The 21,732-nt window shown below is 42.3% G+C and overlaps 1 protein-coding gene across 2 annotated transcripts in view; it reads right to left on the reverse strand.

Annotated features, from left to right (window-relative positions):
* Nucleotides 1-365: 365 nt before the first annotated feature.
* Prmt3 (protein arginine methyltransferase 3) overlaps nucleotides 366-21,732 on the reverse strand; it is an 81,432-nt gene continuing 60,065 nt past the window's right edge. For both annotated transcript variants that reach the window (XM_042277033.2, XM_042277035.2), the window contains exons 14-16: nucleotides 11,928-11,978; nucleotides 11,649-11,736; nucleotides 366-1,168 (exon numbers count right to left, since the gene is read on the reverse strand). In XM_042277033.2, coding sequence (XP_042132967.1) covers nucleotides 1,059-1,168; nucleotides 11,649-11,736; nucleotides 11,928-11,978 — 249 coding nt within the window. In that variant the 3' untranslated portion in view covers nucleotides 366-1,058. The remainder of the gene's footprint in view (nucleotides 1,169-11,648; nucleotides 11,737-11,927; nucleotides 11,979-21,732) is intronic.

The following is a 21,732-nucleotide window of genomic DNA, read 5'->3' on the forward strand; positions in this document are numbered from 1 at the left end:
TTACCCTTCTTGTGCAGGGTAGGAGCCAGCCTGCTGAGGCTGGTCATTCATTGTGGTCCTGGTGACAATACCGTCACCTCCACTTATGGAAGTCCTGATCTGAACACCTGAATTATACTAACGTACCCGGCATCTCGTGAAGGGGAGTCGGGCTAAGGAAAGAGACTATGACTACACTGAGATCTGCAGCTTCATGGGAACCTACCCACTTCAGGACTAGCCTGAGTTCCTGCTGCTGTCCAGTTTAGACAAAGAACATGCCTGGCTGGCCTGCTGAAGTCACTATTTTCTTGAAATTGACTCCTTCCTTGACTTGTTAAATGTTTATGACGTCACAACAGGAATCAGTGTAAAGACACTTCCAATTTTCCAATAGTTATACATTTTATTGAATATTTTTGTTCTTTCATCCTGAATAACATGATTTAATAATCTTAGGAGGTGTGTGATCTTGGCACACAAACCTGGTCTGAAAGGCAGCATTTTTGAGAGGCATACATCTACCTCAGCCTTAAGAGGATCTACGGCACCTAGGCTAAGAACTGAAGTCAGACCCTCCGGCAGTGCTATGTATGGCTAGCGGATGCTGAGGAGAGACGGCTGAGAGCTGCAGGTGGCTGGAGAACTGGCTCGGCTTCTGCAAAGAGGATCCGCAGGAGCCTTAAGATACCCTGATATTGCAGCCAAGAGTGTAACTAGAAACTGTTCCTCCAGAAAGGAACTCTACAACAAAACACTGCTCTGTGCTGCTCATTATTAAAAACAAAATTTACAGTAAGAAACTTATATATATAAAAATCCAGGACTATTACTGGTCCAAAAGTAAGCCAATTTAAATGACTCCCTTCAGCTAATCTTCCAAGCAAGCTTCTGCGACTAGGATCCCCACAGCAGAGGCGGGAGGGCACCATACTCCACTGAGCTCCCCACTCTATCTACACTTACTACCCAGGAGCTGCAGCTCCGTGGAGCCTGCCCTCCCACTGACCATCCGACCCCTCTTTAAAGATGAGAGTCATGTGTGCTTCAGGCTTTGGGGCAGCTGGAGACCATAACGGTCACTGGAGACCATAAGTCTGGGTTGAGTTGTTCAAGGTCAGGGTCACAATGAGGGAACGAGGATCCTTCTTATTCTTGTGAACTGTGATCTTTCCTTTCAAGGCTTCACCTACAAAGAAAGGCAAAGCACAGAGTGAGAACAGGCTGTTGTGAACATAACATCCAGTGGTTGTCTTTTTTTGTGATCACAGAGGCACAAGACATGGCTGCTGGCCTTCCGAGTCCTGCCACTGTAAACAGGAAGAACCAACAGAGGTCCAACAGTGAACACAAACCAGTGCCACCAAACGACACCTGTTACAGGGCAAAGCCAGGCTTTCCTGAAGACTCAAAGGAATGGCTGTGTGCCTTCTAGTGCGAAACCTTCTCATTTAACTTTCCCCGTCTCTCTGCAGAGTCACTCAAGCAACAAAGCAAGGCTGACGGTGGTATCCTCAGCATTCGCTGCTTTAGTAAGACCACACCACAGCCCTAGGCACAGCTTCACACTGTGGATGGACACAATGTGGGGGGAAGAATGATGGTAGGTGTGTGTGTGTGTGTGTGTGTGTGTAAAACGGTCTGAATACTGAACATATGACATATGCCACATTTAAAAACGAAAGCCCGGCACTAATTTCCCCCATTCCAATTGGACTAAAATAGACAGCAATTCTTGAGATATGATAGTTTCATTACTCACATACTCCACTCATCTTTGCAATGAGGCAAGACTCACAGGTAGAGCAAAGGGCACAATCCATTCATCAAAATCTAAAAGTGACTTATATGTTGATGTGTAAGTTATGTGTGCCTGAGCCAAGCAGTGGTGGCGCATGCCTTTAATCCTAGCACTCAGGAGGTAAAAGCCAGGTGAATCTCTGTGAGTTCAAGGCCAGCCTGGTCTACAGGGTGAGATCCAGGACAGGCACCAAAGCTACACAGAGAAACTCTGTTTCGAAACAAACAAACGAACAAACAAACAAACAACAGGCCAGGCAGTGGTGGTGCACGCCTTTAATCCCAGCACTTGGGAGGCAGAAGCAGGCAGATCTCTGTAAGTTGAGTTCGAGGCCAGCCTGGTCTACAAAGTGAGTTCCAGGAAAGGTGCAAAGCTACACAGAGAAACCCTGTCTCGAAAAACCAAAACAAAACAAAAAAGTTCTGTGCACCTATGGCTCTGATAGCTAGTATATTCCTCTATGTTGTGATTATTATTTGAGACAGGCTCTCATTATAGCCCAGGGCTGACTGGGATCTCACTATGCAGTCAAGGCTGGCCTTGCAGGTTCACACCTAGCCTTTTCTCTGTATCAATAAGAAAATGAAAGAAATGATCTCAAGTCGGCATGCTCACCAACAGCAGCATGACCACCATTCCGAGTTCCTAGTCAAATGGTCCAAGTGGGAAAAAAGTTGTTGTTGTTTTGTATTTCTGGTGCTAAGACTAACCCTGAGCTTTGAACGTGCTATGCCAGCGCTTACCACTGAACTGCCTACCCTGCCCCAAGCACCAGGATTTAATAAAAGAGGTCATTTGATTCTCAAGTCTGTGCCCTTCTGCTGTATAGCTACATGTTACAGCCAAATAAATATGCTAGCAAGGACATGAAACACCCTCAGTTTCACTACCCAGTCACATCTTCCTGTAATGGTAATAGTGTCTACATTATACAATTCTAATAAATTATAATATACTTATCTATTATGGCATTAACTTAAGAGAAGAAACAATAGCATTAATATTTTCACTAAATCTTAAGAGAATTGCAATTTAAAATACATAATAATGTTGTTGATTTTTCTTACCAATCCCTTTAAAAATGTATATTCAGTCAGGCATATGCCTTTAATCCAGCACTTAGGAGGCAGAGGCAGGCAGATCTCTGTGAGTTTGAGGCCAGCCTGGTCTAAAAAGCAAATTCCAGGACAGCCAGGGCTACACAGAGAAACCCTGTCTTGAAAATCCATATATATATATATATATATCTCATAATGTACTTGTGTGTATGGAGACCAGAGGTCAACCTTGGTTGGGTGTCTTCCTCAAATTGCTTCCCATTTAAAATTTTTTAATTTAATTTCTTACTAATTCTTAGGAGTTGCATACAGTATGTTTTGATCATACTCACCCTTATTTCACCAGCTCCTCCCAGATCCATTCTCCTTCCCTTCCCACCTAGCTTTGTGTCCTTTTTGTTGTTGTTATTTTTTTTTTTTTTTTTTGGTTTTTCGAGACAGGGTTTCTCTGTGTAGCTTTGCGCCTTTCCTGGAACTCACTTGGTAGCCCAGGCTGGCCTCGAACTCATAGAGATCCGCCTGGCTCTGCCTCCCGAGTGCTGGGATTAAAGGCGTGCGCCACCACCGCCCGGCTGTTGTTGTTATTTTTAAGACTGCTCCTGGAACTCAAGTCTGTAGACCAGGCTGGCCTTGAACTCAATGATTCCCCTGACTCTGCCTCCCAAGTGGTGGGATTAAAGCCATGCTCCACAGTGCACAGCTTTTAAAACAAAACAAAACAAAAACAACAGCAAAAAAAAACAAAAACAAAAACAAAAAAAAAACCCAAACCAAACCAAAAAGCAACTCTATCAAGTCTAATATGGGCTGCTCATATATTCTTAGATGTCTGTTTGGCCTTATATGGAACATGGTTGACTTACCAGGGGCTACAAAGAAAACTGACTGCTTCTCTCCCAGAAACTATCAGTTGCCAATAGCTCCTTAGCTGGGTCTACTTTATGTTATTTTTTGTTTTCTGAGGCAGGGTTTTATACTATGTAGCCTTGAGTGACCTTGAAGACATAGAGACCACCTGTTTCTGGCCTCCTTCCAAATGTTAGGACTAAAGGTATGTGCCATCACTCCTGGCCCAACTTTACTATTTCTTGGAGAGAGGGAGCCTCTCACTACACTGGGTTAGACTGGCCAGTGAGCTTCAGGGATCAAGCTGTCTTGGCTTCTTCAGCACTGGGATTATGGGCACATGTGGTTCTTTACATGGGTGCTGGGGATTTGAACTCTAGTCCCCATGCTTGAAGGGCAGGCAGTTTACCAACTGAGCCATATCTTTTTGTAGTTTTAAACTGTTATTTTATACTAACAAATTTGGTCAAATTTTCGTTTACTGCTTAATGATTTAAATGGACTTGTTTTGGTATATAATAGAGAAATGGAACTTATGCCATGTATCAACATCAAGCATGAAATATGCTACAGATCAAAATGAATGAGGAGATGGACTTAGCCCTGTGTGGACCACATTCTCCCCACTGTCTGTGGACTCAGTGCATCCTCATCAGCACCCCAGTGCGAGGGCTTAAGGCAGAAATTCAGATGCCTTTAAAGTTTATGTCAACGGAATCTGAAAGAGCCTAAATAGTTTGAACAAGCAAGAGGACTCAACAGTTATAAAGATGGTGTCCTCCTGGCTTAAGGACAGACACATAGATCAACAGAACAAAGTGTGCGCTCAGAAAGAGGCCCATATGCATATGGCCCATTAATTTTTGACAAAGGAGCCAAGGTAATTAAATGGGAAAAGGACAGTTCTGTCAAGAAATGAAGATGGAACAACTGAGAAGATGAATCACTAACTCTTAAAATGAACACGAAATAGATTATAGACCTAAATGTTGAAAGCAGGCCTGAACGTTCCAGAAGAAACATGATATCCTTGTTGGAATCAGCCGAAGTTTTAGAATCAGCACAAAAGGCACATGCTATCGGTGACTGACCTAGTAAAACTCATAAAAATGTTCTATTCTTTGGAAAGACATGACAGGAATTGGGATGAAGATATTTTCAATGCCCCTGTCTGATAAAGAACTTGTTTCCATTTATGCAAACAATTAATTCTCACAACTAAATGACAATAAATAACACACCCGAAATTTCGGCAAAAGGGCAGGATGTGGTAGCGCATGACTATTGCCCAGAACTTAAGAGGCAAAGGCAGGAGTAAGAGGATAGCAAGTTCAAAGCCAGCCTGGTCAAGCCAGGCAAGGATACATAGTCTGTGTCAAAAATCCCCAAAAACGACACACAGATTCCAATAACAGATGAAAAATGATGTCATTAGTAATCAGACAAATGCAAATTACATATACAAACACAAAGCTGGGCAGTGACCCAGCCATAATCCCAGCACTCAGGAGGCTGAAGCAGGAGATACTGGACCACAGAGTGGGGCTGTCTCAGAGACACAAAGACAACAAAGAAAGTACAGATAAAATTATGCACCCAATAGAATTGCTAAAATAACCAACTGTATTTGAAACAAACTGGGTAAGAAGTCAGCACTGGTAGGGACATTAAACATGAACTGCTTTAAATATGAAGCGGATATTGCTGCTGTTCCCATGTTTGAAGATAAAACAAAAGACCTCTCTTCCACAGCAATAATTTCAAAGATTAGGGTGCAATACACACTTACTGAAGTTAATTAAATGGTGTGAAGGGTCACAGTGGTAAACACATAATTCATACTGCTGAGCCCCCTTCAACTGTCCATACCTAACTAAAGTGCCAAGGCAGTGGCTGTCACTGCCGGCTAGATAAGAGTCATTAGTCAGTGTCAGGCAGATATAAATAACCGATGCTGCTAGGAGTGTGTACGGCAAGCTCTTGCTGTACATAGAGAAAAAGCTTGAGCAAGCTTGTGTAAACAACCTTGAGCAAGCTCACTGTGTGTAAACAACCTGAGCAAGCTCACTGTATGTGTGAATATGAAGCAAGTGCACTGTGTGTGTAAACAGCCTGATCACAATCATATTTTCAAATATAAACATGAAACAGATCAGGATTTTTTAATACAAAATTTTTGTGCAAGCCGTGTAAAAAAGCACGTATTATTTTCAGATGCAAAAAAACACCATACATTAATAGGAAGTCTTCTGCAACTAAACCCTCCATCCTGGAGACAGGCCCCCCATCAAGCTGGAGCGCCCCCAAATTCTGAAGTAGGCCATTTCTTTATAATTATTTTTAGAACTAGTTGCTGTGGGATGGTCTGTTTGTCAAATTACTCTGATTGGTCAATAAATAAGCTATAAGAAGAGTTAGCAAGAAGCCTGCCATGGCCATACAGTTTGTATGCAATATAAGTCTCTGTGTTTACTTGGTTGGGTCTGAGTGGCTGTGGGACTGGCGGGTGACAAAGATTTGTCTTGACTATGGGCAAGCCAGGAAAACTTTAGCTACAACTAGTCTGTAAATAAAACAAACAAAAACCTAGTGAGTTTTGCTCCAATCCAAATGGATTTTGGCTGAATTTTTATTTCAGACATGTTCTTAATTGGAGAAATTCTTTATTTATATCTTTCTTTTTTTCCCTTGTTATTTTCCTTTTCTTTTTATTTCTTTTTTCTTTTAAAATTGGAGACAGAGTCTCACTGTATAGCCCTGACTGGCCTGGAACTCTCTATGTAGACCAGGCTAGCTTTGAACTCAAGAGATCTACCTGCCATGGGGTCCAGCCATCTTCCTGCTTTTTAGGTATTCAGTCTACCTCACAGGGAGTGAATCTAGTTTACCAAACAACACTGGCCATTGTTGAAGATATAAGCACAGACACAGATATATGCACACATAAACCATCTAGGAAGAATAACTGCATGGCTATACTTAAAACGTATTACATGAGTGTATGGTGGTGCACACCTATAATGTCAGCATTCAAGAGGAGGCAAAAGTTATCCTCGGAAGTTCAGTTATCCTCAAGTACACAGTGAGTTCAAGGCCAGATTGGGCTACTTGAGACCCTGCTTCAAACAAATAGCTTGCATGTTACATGATGGATACCAAAATTCTTATGTTGTATAATTTTCAAAATAGAAGACTCTTGGCTCGAACTCTACCTAAAAACCTGCCATGCATAAAACCACACACAGAAAATTCTTTTCAGCCATGCAAGATAAAATCCAAACAACCTGTTCAAGTCCAGCAACACATTAAGGACCCCAAGCACAATGGAGCTGGCAAGATGGCCACATAGCAGCAGCGAGTTAAGTGCCCTGGCATTGTGCCACCCTAAGTGTCAGAAGAATTGGACTTAAGCGAGTGATTACTCTCTTACTGTGGTCCCTCAACACAGCAATATTGATATGCCTAACACTAACAGATAAAATCGAGAGGCTAAAGACTCATGCCAATAGAACTCAGCACAGCCTAAGGGGATGCAGCAGCAGATGTATGTACAAGTTGACCTGGAGAAGAGAGTAGGGAGCCATTGATTGAGGACAACCAGTAAGACTCCCCAAAGTGAGCAGAGCTGAAGTGAAACTCACACAGAAAAGTCCCAGTTGCTGCTATGTACAAGACTATCTTGACTAAACCCGAGGAAGTTCTTAAGAAAATAGGACAACGAGCTATAAGAAATGGCCGGTCTAGGAGTTGCAGAGATGCAGCTCAGAGGCAGAGTGCTTGCCAAGGCATCTGTGAAGCCCTGGGTTTGATTCCCAAGCACCACAAAACCCCCAACCAGAAAATGTAGCTGGAGCATGCGTTAGTTTGGGGCCCTGAAAGAGTGCAGCTGGTAAGGATGAAAGGCAAAAATTCTTTATAAACAGCGTTGGGAAAGTCTGAATTTTATCTGGATGAAACTGTCCAACCAGGGAGTTTAAAATTTTGATGGCATATACAATTCAGAGTCTTGCCAACATTCCCTTTCATAAGCCTGCCACTCCAAAACTCTCAAAAGATGATCTATTGACCATGTGCTTTATAGTTAAAGCCTTTAAATTTATGTGTCTAGGTCTGGTGTTGGTTCAGCAGGTAAAGGCATTGACACCAAGGCTGAGTGAGGACTTGAATTCAATCCCTGGGACCCACATTGTGGACTGAGAGAACCAACTCCCTAAGCTATCCTCTGACTGCCACATGTGCACCTATATATACAAATAAATAAAATGTAATACAAGTTTTTGTTGACAAAAACAGATGGCATCTACAATCCATTGAGTGTTTGTGTTCGCCTTTGTGTATGGTGCAGAGAATGAACCAACCACACAGTGCACCTCTCCATTTATTAGGATTTAAGTTCTCTCAGTAATGTTCTGTAGTTCTATTGTACAAGTCTTAAACATTTTTTCTTTTAAAACTACTTATTTATTTGTTTATTTAATGTGTATATGTGGACACACGTTCATCACTGTGTGTGTGTGTGTGTGTGTGTGTGTGTGTGTGTGTGTGAGTGCACATGCAGAGATCCACACCTGTGAGTTGATTCTCTCCTTCCACCATGTGGGTCTCAGGGATTGAATTGAGATTGTCAAGCTTGACAGCAAGCACCAGACCCACTGAGCCATCTTGTCAGGCCTCTGATGTGGATCTGAGTCTCTTCTCTCTTCATTCTCTCTATGTAGTATTTCCTTCTGGTCTGCCTTATAAAGGTATTTGGTTCAATCTGCTGATCAGATTTATTTATTTGTTTTATGTGGGAGTTTATCTTACTGGACTTTCAATTTGTGGGTTCCAGTTATTATTAAGTGTAGAAAATTTGACTATTATGTCATAACTATTTTTTGCCCTATGCCTCTTCTTCCTGCTTTTCTTAGGGACTCCTGTTACTATACTGAGGACAGGGCATTCAGAATTTCCCTACACAGCGAGAAACTCAATGCTTGTTGTTAAATCTCCCCCTCATTTTGACATCTACCAATCATCTATATCTATCAATCTGTTATCTTTATCACTCAAGCATCTATCTCTCACTCTATTATCCATCTATTTATCTACCTGAGAGATACTTTTTTTTCAAGGCAGGGTCTCACATAGCTCAGGCTGGCTTTGAACTCACTATGAAGCAGGGATGACCCTAATCACTCACACCTCTACCTTAGGCATCTGCCAGTGCCCAGCTCATTTTCAAAGCACTTTCATGGACTGTCAAGTTTAATTATCTGTCCTGCTACTAATCTCACTTAGTCTTCCACTAAGATACCTCTGTCCACCTAGAGAGTGACATTTGGGTGTAATGTCTTCTCACATACTCATTTCATGTAGAAAATAGACTTATTTCAACGTGCTTCTCTGCTAATCCTGTCATTGCTGGGTCTTTATGAGCTCCTATTTTCCTGCATTTGGTATCTGACCAAATGCTGCTATCAAGGACTTCACGGGGAGTGGCGGGTTTCATCATTTCCCTTACGGTGCTTCTTGCACTTTAGTCCCCTGAAGCTCATTTCAAAGCTTTGCTGGATGCATGCCGGTAATGGGAATGACACATTCCCACCACAAAGGGATGGACTTTCTTGAGTCCCTACTGAAGGAATACAGTTGGTAAAAGCAGTATTCAGGCAACCTCTGAGAGCCGCCGGAGTCACGGTGGACTGCAGTGTTTGGGTTTGTCTGTCTGCCCTGTGCACCTAGCCGATGTGCTCTCTCATCAGCTGTCTATGCAGCATTAGAGCTCTTGTCTCATCTGCTTGTCCTCTTTAGACCCCTGCCCTCCAACAAACTTCTAGCCTCTATTCATTAAAGGGTGTTAAGTGGGTGAGGCTAGAGGGCAGCCTTAGCATCACACACATGCTTCATAACACTAGGAAAAGCCTGGAGGTGAAGCACGCACCAGTCATCTTAAGGGTAACTACAAGAGTAGGTAGAATTTCAGATTCTTACCAGTTATCAAGCATTCCTTTGAAATTAGAAAAGAGACCGGAGAAGCAAGCTTAAAGGCTACCTTCCATCTCCCTCAAGTCTAAAACACAAGAGGTGGGGGGGCATGCTTTTAACATCCTAGAGTTAAGATGGCAAGCTCACCACAGAAAGACTTTCAAGTTTTCATGCAAGGCTAACAGGAACTGCAAAAATGAAAGCAAGGGGCATCCAAAGTCCTCGTCTCTGTTAGTCTTGGGTCCGCTGGGCTATGCTTCAGAGACTATCAAGGTCTCATTCCCACAGACAGCACTGAAACCTGAAGTGAGAGGTGCCAGGACATACAGCTTTCCTCTAATGGCCACATCTGCACCTACACTCTATTTGTGCAGCAACCATGAAATCAAAGCCATCTCAGAGGGTCAGGAAATAGGATACAGAGCTTAGCATAATGGCGATATGCAGTCCCTGCTCGGCTTCATCAAATCCTAATACTGGAACACAGATTCTTCAGTTTTAAAAGTAGCACTAAGTATCTCTGACGTTGAACCCCTTTGCAGCCTGCTAAGTCTGAACACCTATCTGGAGCCATTCCCATCTATCACAACAGAACTCATGCTCCTGCTGCTGGACACTACCAAGTCTCGATGTTCTCTCTCCACACCTTCCCTGGGTGTGTTTTCAACAGTCTCTCAGCACATGGTCACAGAAATGTTTACAGTGCTTTGTAGAAATGAGAAAAGAGAAAATAAGCTGAATGATGGCAGAGAAAAGATGAGTAAGTAAATCTGGCAGCTACATGGAAGAAGAGGTAGAGCAGCCAGCATACAGGGAGCTGAGACAGAAGGATTGCTCTGAGCTTGAGGCCAGCCTGGGCTCCAGAATGAAATCTTGCCTCAAAAATAGTAACAAAGGTCAGGTGATGGTGGTGCATGCCTTTAATCCCAGCACTTGGAGGCAGAGGCAGGCAGATCTCTGTGAGTTCAAGGCCAGCTTGGTCTCCAGTTAAGGCACCAAAACTACACAGAGAAACCCTGTCTCGAAAAACCAAAAAAAAAAAAAAAAAAAAATAACAGATGTGGGTCAGATAAATAATGCTGTGTGTGTAAATCACAAACAGAATGAGAAAAACCGAGGCGGTGAAAGACTCTTCCAATACCCCACTTACATGCAGTTTTATGAGTTTAACTATTTGCATACACATATGGAGAAAGTTGAAGCAACCAGCTTCAGCATAGACACTTCCTTCCTGTTCTTGCAGAGGACCTGGGTCCCAGCACCATATGGTGGCTCACACCATCTGTAACTCCAGTTCCAGGGGCTCCAAAGGCCTCTTCTTATCTCCACAGGCATATGCACGTATGTAGTACACATATATACATGCAAACAAAATATCACATACATAAAATAAATTTTAATTTTTTTCTGAATTATCTGCTAGTTTTGAGGTATATAATATTCTTTATTTTAGAAGGTAAAAATTAGACGTAAGGGTTGAGCATGTTACTTAATGGCTGAATGCTTGCCTAGCATGTGTGAAACTATAGGTTTAATCCCTAGCTCCTAAACACAGAGTAAAAAAAACAAAAACAAACAAACAAACAAAAACACACAAACAAGCAACAAACCAGAGACTTAAAATTTGAAACTTTTCTTAAAATACAGATTATTTTAAACTTACTTATTTATTGAGTGTGTGTGTGTTGGTATACTATGTATGTATGGGTATCTGTTGAGGCCAGAAGAGAACACTGGATCCCCTGGTGTTGGGAGTTATAGGTGGTTGTGAGTCACCAGATATGGATGCTAGAATATGAAGCTGGGTCTATTGAAGAGCAGCAAATGCTATTCACAACTGAGCCATCTCTTCACTCCTTAAAATACATTTGGAATCAAATACTAAAATACTTTAAACACACATAGGTGGGCAGCTCTAAGACCTCCTACCTCAACATCTCTTATGTTCTTCTAATGAGTGACCACCATTCCCCCAGAATGAAGGCAATGTTACTCACCTGCTTTAACTGGAAACGGTTTTTCCAGCAGAAACACTGTCTGTTTCCAGTGTGTTTTGGTGCTTTGAGGGCCCGTAGAGAACACGACCTGCATTGGTAAAGTTCAGAAGTATCTGATGAAGTACACGATTTTTAATATCATGGTACATTAATCTACTACATCAAATACAAGCTGTGACTGCTTACAACAGCAAAATGCTTCTGATCAAACACCTTGGGGCACAAATCAAACAGAGTACTCCGCATAATTAATCCTTATGAATAACTCATGATACTTACCCTGTTGTGGCAATTCTTCTCAAAATATATATCAAAGTACCCAGCAACTGCCTGTAATTTTAAAAAAGAATATGATTGATTATTAAACTAATTACATGATGCAATCATTAACTATTCAGCCTTTTAAGACTTGACAAATTAGAAACTATCTCAAAGACTAGACACCTCACAAACTTATTTATTTGTCACTATCTTTCCGGGAAAAGATGTTGTAAGTAAAATGAAGAATATAATTAGCTTTTCCCCATAGAACAGTGTGATAATAAGGGTAACAAGGCTAATCACACAATCAGTAAATGGCTTCTCAGAGAAACAGTCAGGCAAGACTGCCTAACATAGGAGGCTAGGAACAGAGGCCCAGCGAGGCTGCCTGAACAGACCTCAGCTGAAAAGCTGGCAGACAGCAAGGGCACACCCTGCACCCTCCAGCTCTCCTCAGATTTCAGACATCTGTAGCTGAGGGCAGGTTAGGAAAGGCCAGAATGCCAGAGCTCAGGCCAGGCTGTGAGCCACAAAAACAGGGTCTATGAGATCATGGCTACAGTTTGGTTTGGGTTACAAGAAAAGCTCTCTTACGCAACTCACTTAATTTCCTTTCATCTAGTTTACCCAACTTTAAAGCAAATTATAATAGCTTTGTGATGGGATTAGTAGATGTAATTTTTTTTCTTTTTCTTTTTTTTTTTTTGGTTTTTCAAGACAGGGTTTCTCTGTGTAGCTTTGCGCCTTTCCTGGAACTTGCTTTGTAGACCAGGCTGGCCTCGAACTCACAGAGATCCGCCTGCCTCTGCCTCCCAAGTGCTAGGATTAAAGGCGTGCGCCACCACCGCCCGGCTATAGATGTAATTTTTAAATGTGACTATTTATTATAAAAATATAATGAGCATAAATCACAGTACTCAAATAAAACTGCACTTACTATAAATATATACATGTTTTTGACAAAATATATGTGGAAAACATATATATGAGGAAAAACATTAAAATTAACTCTAAAGGTTATTAGGACAGTACAAGAAAGTCTCCAGAAAAAAATTAGCACATTCAGATAAATATATATTTCACATTTGAAAAAGGATTTATTTTTAATAATGTGTGCTTGCATGTAGGTATGGGCACCATATGGTAATGATTCACATGAAACAATTATTGATAAACATGATGAATAATCCAAAATTGAAAGTTTAAGTCTTTCTCATTGATGGCCAGACCAAGGTGGGCTTGAGCCTCTGAAAAGTATCTTGGTGCTCACGCTCATGCTCAGGGATACAGCATTTTACAGGCAAAACCCACAAAGATACATCAGAATTCAATGAGGGTCAGAGTAACCTTGAAAAGTTCATTCCTGGCAGAGGATAGTAGTTACTTTAGACATAACTTGCCAATTATTTTGGCTAATATACCTGGACCATCAAGGCCATAGCAATTTCAAATGTGTGGCCAAGGCAGAAAGAGGAATGGTGGGGGGCAGAAGGTAGAGGGCTGAGAAATGTCTAAGCAAACACAAAATGGAGTCAGACCAGGATGGCCTTACTTAGTCATTTCAATGTGTATCTGACATCTGTGGCAACCAGAAGAGGGCAAAGGTCCCCCAAACTGGAGTTACAGGGGTTGTGAGATTTGGAATGTGGGTGTTGGGAACTGAACCTGGGTCCTGGGCAAGACCAGCATGAGCTATTGACCACCAAGGCATCTCTGTAGCCCAATTCTACCTTTGTTTGTTTAAAACTTAAATGTTACCATTCCCTTTTCTTTCATAATGGATTAGGTGGACTTAATCTGTTTTCAAAACTGGCATTAAATTAAGCTTACAAAGTGTTCAAAACAAGGCATTGATTATTGAAAATTCACCATCAGGCCAATCTGTGTGCACTGCTGCTTTTGCAAAGAATGTGGAGTTTTATTGATCTTGGAGGGCTAATTCACATTGAGTCCGAAGCAAATCCAATACTTAACCTTGAAGTTCATTACATTTTAGACACCAAGAGGGAATGGAAATGCTGTTGATACTTCTGCCAAACAGAATCACAAGCAGAGGTTCTCAGACACAGACTATGCTGAAGAGCCATGAGGCTATCGTGAGCTTCTATAACACATCTCTGTGTCTCAAATACCTACAGCACCTTACAGATGAGGGAGCTGCTTTTGTAAGTATATTCCTGCGTGCTTGCAGTGTTCACCACTACATTCCTGGTGCCTGGCCCACTGCATGCAATGAAGATTTGCTGGATGGTGCTGAGTAGATACAACTTGAGTACACCACTCACCACACTGATCACACTCTGCCCTATCAGGCTGCAGTCTGCTTAAGAGCAGGGCTGAGGCATGGCTCAAATTTCTACACTTCTCACCCAGCATCATTTTATGTAGCTCTCAAACATTATTAGATACATTTTAAGTTCTCTGTCTCTTAAACACAGCTAGCCTCATGTAGTTAGGATAACTGACTAAGTCATTGTACTTTGTATATTGATGATTCACCACAGAAATGAATAGAAATAAAGAAAATTGATAAGAATCTCGTGTTTTGTTACTATGTCTTTTTGTTTCTGTTTTCTTGTATGTTTTTAAGACTGGCTTATTTAGAAAAGAAGGAGAATGACTGGGTACAATCTTCCTCTGGGAAGAGAGCGAGGATCAGGACTAAGTCAAGTACTAATGGGCAAAGATTTAATCAACCATGCCCACACAATAGAATCTTCATTAAAAACCCCTAAGAAGGAGATTCAGGGAACATTCAGACTGGTGGATGCATCTGTGTGCTAGAACAGTGGCTCACAGTGCCTTTGTGGCAAGGGCAACTCCAGTGCTGGGAACTTCCAGACCTGCTCTTGTGTCTATCATAAGACACTGGAAAAAGCAAACTGCTTAAAACCAAGGAGGGGAGGGATCTGTAGCCCAGCTCGACAGACGTGTAGGTGATGTGGAAATCTACCACTGGTGAATGAAATGTGGGGCTATTCAGACCAAGACCTTAACGCATGGAATCTGCACTAAATAAACCATGTAGTTCAGAAATGAAATCATAGGGCATCTAGCAGGTGTCTGACAATGGGAAGGTTGGTGGAAAACTCAGACATTTGGTGTTCAGTGTGTAGGCAATGAAATGGTTTTCTGTAGGTGACTGCGGACTGGTGAAACAGTCAGAGCACACTATTAAGTGGCAGGCAAACCCGGTGTGTGCATGTGTGACCACAATGCACCTGTGAAGACGCTCACCAAGGGAGGGCGGGTGACAACTTTGAATTATTTGTGTTTGCTGTATCTGTCTGCATTGATATTTCTAACAGAAACAACAGCTTATGAGGAATAGGTAACTGTGACTACTACTTCTTTTTACCTGTAACATTACACAGACATACACTTCAACCACCATCCCTATCTCAGCTCCCCCAAAGACTGGGCCAACTGTTTCACATGCAGTAAGAACTGACTGACCTGGGAGGAGTCACCGCTTCCCTAATTAACAACACCATAATAACAACACTTTCCAATTAAGAGAGAGCAGAAAGAGGCAAGAGAAAGTGTAGACAATAAGAAAGACATTTCTCAAATCTGAGATGCATTAACACACACACACACACACAAAGAAAACTACTTCTCTAATTCTGCTTTTTATAAAAGTAGACTGTCAACCAATCACCTGCAGGACAGCCAGAATGAGGACAGAATGCCAGTCTGAAGAGGGAGTTCAAAGTACAAAGATACCTTAGAGCTGTCTTCTAACCTCAAACAACTGCCTATGAATTTCAGGTAAAAAATCAAAGATGAAGCTGATCTGCCCACCCCCACCACAAACAGTGAAAGAAATATTGATGAACTTGGGGTAACAAGAAACAAAAAAGAAAGAAAGGAAGAAAAGTTTCAATGTTTCTCTTGTTCTGGTGACCAGCATCTGGAACCTTCCTGACCTACTCCCCTCTGGATGTGCGTCTGCCTCTGCTTCCTCAGTCAGGCCTGTCGTCACAATGGCATCTGGAGACCCAGACCCCAGAAAACTGAGGGGACTTAGGAAATGTTGAGCAGTATCTGCATGCTCTTCAGTATGCTTTCCCAGGACCAAAAATACAGAATACACTGGCTCTGGAAAGCCAAAGGGGCAGTTTCTGGACTCGTTTGAGACAGGGTCTCACTGTGTAGCCCAGGTTGGCCCTAAACACATGCTCTTCCTGACTCAGTCCAAGTGCTGGGACTATATTTTGTTCTTAGATAGAGCAAGCTTTACCATGCCTCAGTCTTTTCCTTCTCCCTTCGTGTGGCTAGTTAGTAATCTGTCCTTATCTGTGCTTGCTCGTTTATTTTAATTTCAGTTATTCAAGGACAACTCTATTCTAAAAACAGTAAATCAATTCTAGAAATAGTCACAAATTTCAAGTAATTTACTATAGTATAATGTTATAATTGTCCTCCTTTAATACTGTTGCCCTTTCACTGTGCACTGTGCTTTGGATGTATGGTAAACTACTGGAGACATTCATGTATGTGCTGGCTAGTACATGAGGTACATTGGTGTGGGTACTGTCCATGATTCAGGCACTCGGGGCTATGATAAGCGGTTCTTAAAAACAGGAAGAAGACTCAATCTCAAATGCAGTTGTGGAAGCCAGCTGAACTATGGGTGGAGCTCGTACTTCTACAGAGCCATTGGGCAGAGTGCTGTTTTCAATCAAATGCCAGCTGGTTTGAGAACAAAACTATTCCATCCAGAGAACATAAGGTGCTTTTCAATTCCAGCCCCACCGTCCTGTGACAGCACTGTGACAGGCTGTCTTGGGTCCTCCAAGCACTAACTTCCTACTTCCATTGTTGTGGTTTTGTTGTTTGACACAGTGTTTCTCTGTGTAGCCCAGGCCTGCCTCTGCCTCCTGAGTGCTGGGATAAAGACCTGCACCAGCACACCTGGCTCAGGTGATCATTTCAATGACCTACATGCCCCCTGAAGTCACTCAAACACAAAAATCGACTACTACCACGGAGAACTGGAAATGGAGACATCTAGGTAATAGCAGTGAATGGCTAGAGCTGAGCTGAGGGAGAGCAGGAGGCTCAGAAGGTAGGCACAGAGCACATTTCTGTTAGTTTCCCTTAGATAGCTCGTCAGCAGCAGCAGGGACTGCTCGGGAGAAAGAGGTATCAAAAGTAGCTGGTTAATCTACAAAGTCAGAGTGATAATTAAATACTAACCCCCGCCACCCCCCACACACAATACACTCAGCTTTATCAGTCAGAGGCTTTAGCTTCAAGGCTCTGAGGCCAAGAGGGGGAATGGGCAGCCATCAACGCCTTGGTAAAAAGTGAGATGGATAATGATGACAGAGGACAGTATGAAAGGAGAGATAAGTGGACAGTGATTTCTAGGACAGGTGACCACTCTTGACATTGCTGAGAATCTTTTAATTCTGACATTTGAGGCACATGAGGAAGTAGTCAGTGTGTAGCTTTATTGTGGAGAACACTGTTCCAGAGGGAACTGCTCATGTCTCTTGTGGGTGTCACAGAAGAAAATAACACTAAGCAGTTATAAACAGAATCATTTTAAGTCTCTTTTAAGCCACATTTTTGCTTGTTTTACTTTGTATGCATAAAAGTAAGCAGCTCATTTTACACCCATGCATTTGGAGAATAATGAGGTAGTAGATTAAACAAATGACTTCTTCATGTGTGTCAGTGCGATGGGTCTTTTTACAAAGGGGACACCCATGTGTGCATGGAAGAAGATGGCAGCCAATGAAATGAAATCAGTCTAGACTCTAGACTGTATGAGGAGGAAGGAAATTAAAAATCATCATGATCACTATCACCTGCAGGGGGTAATTCATCATTTCTGTTCCTCTTTGGTATCATGTTCCACCAGCGCGTGGTTACAGCAGATACAATTAGGCAGCTGGCCACAGCCGTGGAGGATAATGTGCTTTTGATGGAGTTTATTCAAGCATGGAGAAACAGAGCTTGTAATCCATGTGGCAGGATCTCTGCAGCAAAAGCACAATTCATCTGCTGTGGAGTATTTCTTTCAAAATCTCAACACTGAATTTACACGCCAACAAATGGAAGGGTCTGAAGCAAACAGGGGAAGGTTCAGGGCTTATATCATAATACAGAAACGCACGAAAACACAAGCACGGATGTGGACACGGCTGCTGAGCAGACCGCAGTGCTGTGATGACTGTCACAGAGATCAGCCAATGTAGAAGCTACAGCTTCCTCCCAAGGCTAACTATGCCTTAAATTATAGACTCTTCTTCAATTAATTTCTATTTTACCCCAAGAGTGAATTTGCCTTTCTGTTTGCTGCTGTGATCCCTCTAGGGGACAATGCATGCTAAGTGCCGTGCAACTCCCGAGGGGCAACGCCAGCCTGAGTGGTGTTTAGAAAAGGACTGCACAACATGGGAGACAACAAAACACACAAAATGCCTAAAAAGACCTGTTTCTGCAAAATCTCACCACAATGCTAACTTATCCCCAGATATCGGCTGGAAGGCCTTTTCAGGTTTAGATCACATCCTTTTATTATTTCACATTACTTATTAACATGATTTTAGGAGCAAACTGAATCATCTTTTGAGAGTCTACAGTAGAGTTGCTTTAAAAAAAAATAAGAATCACGTTATATTACCTATGTCTAAAGACATATACAACTGTCCTCACCTAAAACAAGCATCTGACATTTTGTACATTGTTACCATAACACATCTAATTGTACATTTCATCTGTCATGTATAAACTATTGTTTTATGTAGCTAATATTTTTACCTTTAAAATATTAATAGTGTTACTCCTATTTGGCTCTTTGGAAACAGGATCTCATACAGGCCAGGCTGGTCTCAAACTCACTCCACTGCTGATCCTCCCATCTCCCAAGTTCTGTGCTAAAAGGCTTAAGTCACTATGCCTGGCTTAAAAGTCTCTCAATGTATTATGTGCATGTAGAAAAATGCACTTGAGTGCACAATTCATTGAGCTTTCAAACCAACTTCAGTTGTGAAATTCAAACTCAAATTAAGAAACAGAAAGCAGCTGGGTGTGGTAGTGCACACCTTTAATCCAAGCACTTGGGAGCCAGAGGGAATCTCTGTGAGTTCAAGGCCAGCCTGGTCTACAGAGGGAGTTCTAGGACAGCCAAAGCTACACAGAGAAACCCTGTTTTATAAAAACCAAAACCAAACCAACCAAACAAAAAAACCCCAAAAGATTAGAGGCATACGGCACTTTGTTTAATCCTTGAAACTTTACTGGAGCAGAGCTTAGGGTTGGTTTACTCTCTTTTAGTACTATACAGTGGTAGAATATTTGTTGGAGTGCTTTTAACTCCCCACCCCCTCCCCCCTGGCCACACACACACCCCTTTTTTTTAGGCTAGGCTTTGTAACCCAGGCTGACCTGAAAGTCAAAATCCTCCTGCCTCAGCTTCCCAAGTGCTGGGATATTCTTTCCGGGTTCTATCACTGCCATTGAGAAGTCTACTTGCTGGCTTTAGGCACAGACCCCATGTCCCACCAGGCCCCACTTGTTTGGCTGGAACCCCCAGCTCACTCCCGAATGCTCCGGAAAGCCCCATTCCTCTGTCTCTGTCTCTCCAAACCCCACCCGTTCAGAGAGTCTAAGGACAGAGGAAAGGTGCCAAAAAGCAACTGCAGCTTCATCATCATGCCTCACCCACAACCTATAAAGTCTCCCTGCTTTTGTTTGTGGGCACAGCTTCTCGGGCCTCATCTCTGAGACTGGAGAACCTGCCCAGGAGTTACTTTGCTCAAATAAACCTATTATTATGCTTTTTCAATTCAGCTTGATCTGGCTTACTGTGTCGGTGGAGAAACCTATTACCAGGAGTCAGAAAACCTACTACCACTAACTGTTTTTAAAATTCTCTCCTTGGATTATGAATTTTTTTTTCAGAATGGGTCTAGGGTTTCTTCTTCCCTTTTAATTGAGACAGAATTCACATACCATAAAAGCTACCCATTTAAATAAGCATGAAGTCATGCTCTTCAATGCAGCCAGAGCTATGTAGCATCACAGCCCTAGTACATACTACACTAGTCCTTGCCTACATTTGCCTGTTCTGAATCACCCACATGGAAGGACTCACACAACACACCATGCTGTACCCGGTCTCTGTCCCAAAGAACAATGCTGCAGGTTTTATCTGCACTTCATCATTTCTTCATTTTTCAACCTTCGTATCTTGAGACAGAGTCCCCTGTAGCTCAGAGTAGCCCTGAACTCTCTATGTAGCCAAGAATAGCCTTGATCTCCAGATCCGTGAAGATTATATGTGTGCCATAACCCTAGCTTTCTCCAGCATTTTCCTGAATGTATCTCAATTTGTTACTCATCCTTCTGCATTTTAGTTCCTGAGAATAACTGCTGTTAATGGTACCATGAACTGAGAGCCACAACAAATCCTTCCCTCCTTGGGTGTTTGTCTGTCAGGGTTATTTCATCACAGCAATAGGAATGGTAGTGAGGACATGTCTCATCCTTGTCCTTGCATCTCCTGAGTTATTTTCTTTTGGTGTGAAGCCCAGCTCACAGACTCTTTTAACACTATGAAGACCTGCTGCTAATTTGTACTCTATTGAGTTTCAGAATGTTTGCTTCTTTTTCACATTGGGTACCTTATTTTTCAAAATGTTTTAAGTCCTTTCCTCCTGAACATATCAAGTCTAGTTGATTGGATGTCTATTTTGGACTAACTAATAGCTATGGCAGCTAGACCTGATCTGATCCCCTCCTGTTTCTTCTGGTTCTTGGTCCATGTTGTTTTCTCTCAAAATCACTGATTGCCTTTGACTATGTCCTTCTATACACTGAATTTTTTAAATTGCCAGTAGAAACAATTTTAGGCTTATAACAATAATCTTGTGGAAAGATTTTTGAATTTATTTCTGAAATGCCCCAGGAACTAGCAACCCAGAGTCATCCTATGACACTGCTGGGTTCTAGATCACCTGGGTCATATAGTCCTGGCAGTTCTCTGGTCTCTGCACTGCCCTGTTCTGGATGTCAGTCATTCAGGATTCCCATTGCAAATCCTTAGGAAGACAAGCACCCCATTCTATTTGCTGGCATGGGGGGCTCCCAAAGGGGCAACACGAAATCGTTGGCCGCTTCCTGAGTGGCAGTGCTTGCAGGGCAGCCGCCGCTACACGTGTCTGTCTAACTTCCTTGTGTCTTCCTTCCCTCCCTCTCTCTGACAGGGTCCCACATACCCTAGGCTGGCCTCAGACTCACTGTGCAGTTGAGGAGGACTTCTGATTCTTCTGTCTCCACCTCCAAAGTGCTGGGAAAACAGGCTGGTTGATGCAGTCCCAGGGATGGAACCCTGCCTCCTCATATGCTAGGCAGGCACTCTACCAACTGAGCCACATACCTAGCCCCTTTTGGATTTTCTTTTTGTGAGTCTTGGACAGATTAGTATATATATATATATTCATGGGCCAAGCACAGTAGACCTAGGAAGGGGTTTTAGTGGTGTTACCTCCAAATGAGCCCTAAATGGCTCTAAAGCTGAACAAGGATCCAAGTGTCCCTGTTCCTTTGCTGTGAGAAGAAAAAGATGGACTGACTCACTTCTGTGAACATTATAAATGACACAGTGACTCTTCTAGTTTATGCAACAGAAATTTAGTTTTCAATTCTTGACTTGTCTTTCCACAAAGACTGATGCTCCTCTCAATGCCTGCATATGTGAGAGGTCTGGAAACACTGGGTATGTTAGCCTTGTCCTTTTGAGGGCCAGTATTCACAGTGATTTCTGTCAAAAAGACCTAAACGGGCAAGATTTTCTCAGAGGTCATCA

The sequence above is a fragment of the Peromyscus maniculatus genome, chromosome 1 (genome assembly GCF_049852395.1).
Source record: "Peromyscus maniculatus bairdii isolate BWxNUB_F1_BW_parent chromosome 1, HU_Pman_BW_mat_3.1, whole genome shotgun sequence".
NCBI classification, from domain to species: Eukaryota; Metazoa; Chordata; class Mammalia; order Rodentia; family Cricetidae; genus Peromyscus; species Peromyscus maniculatus.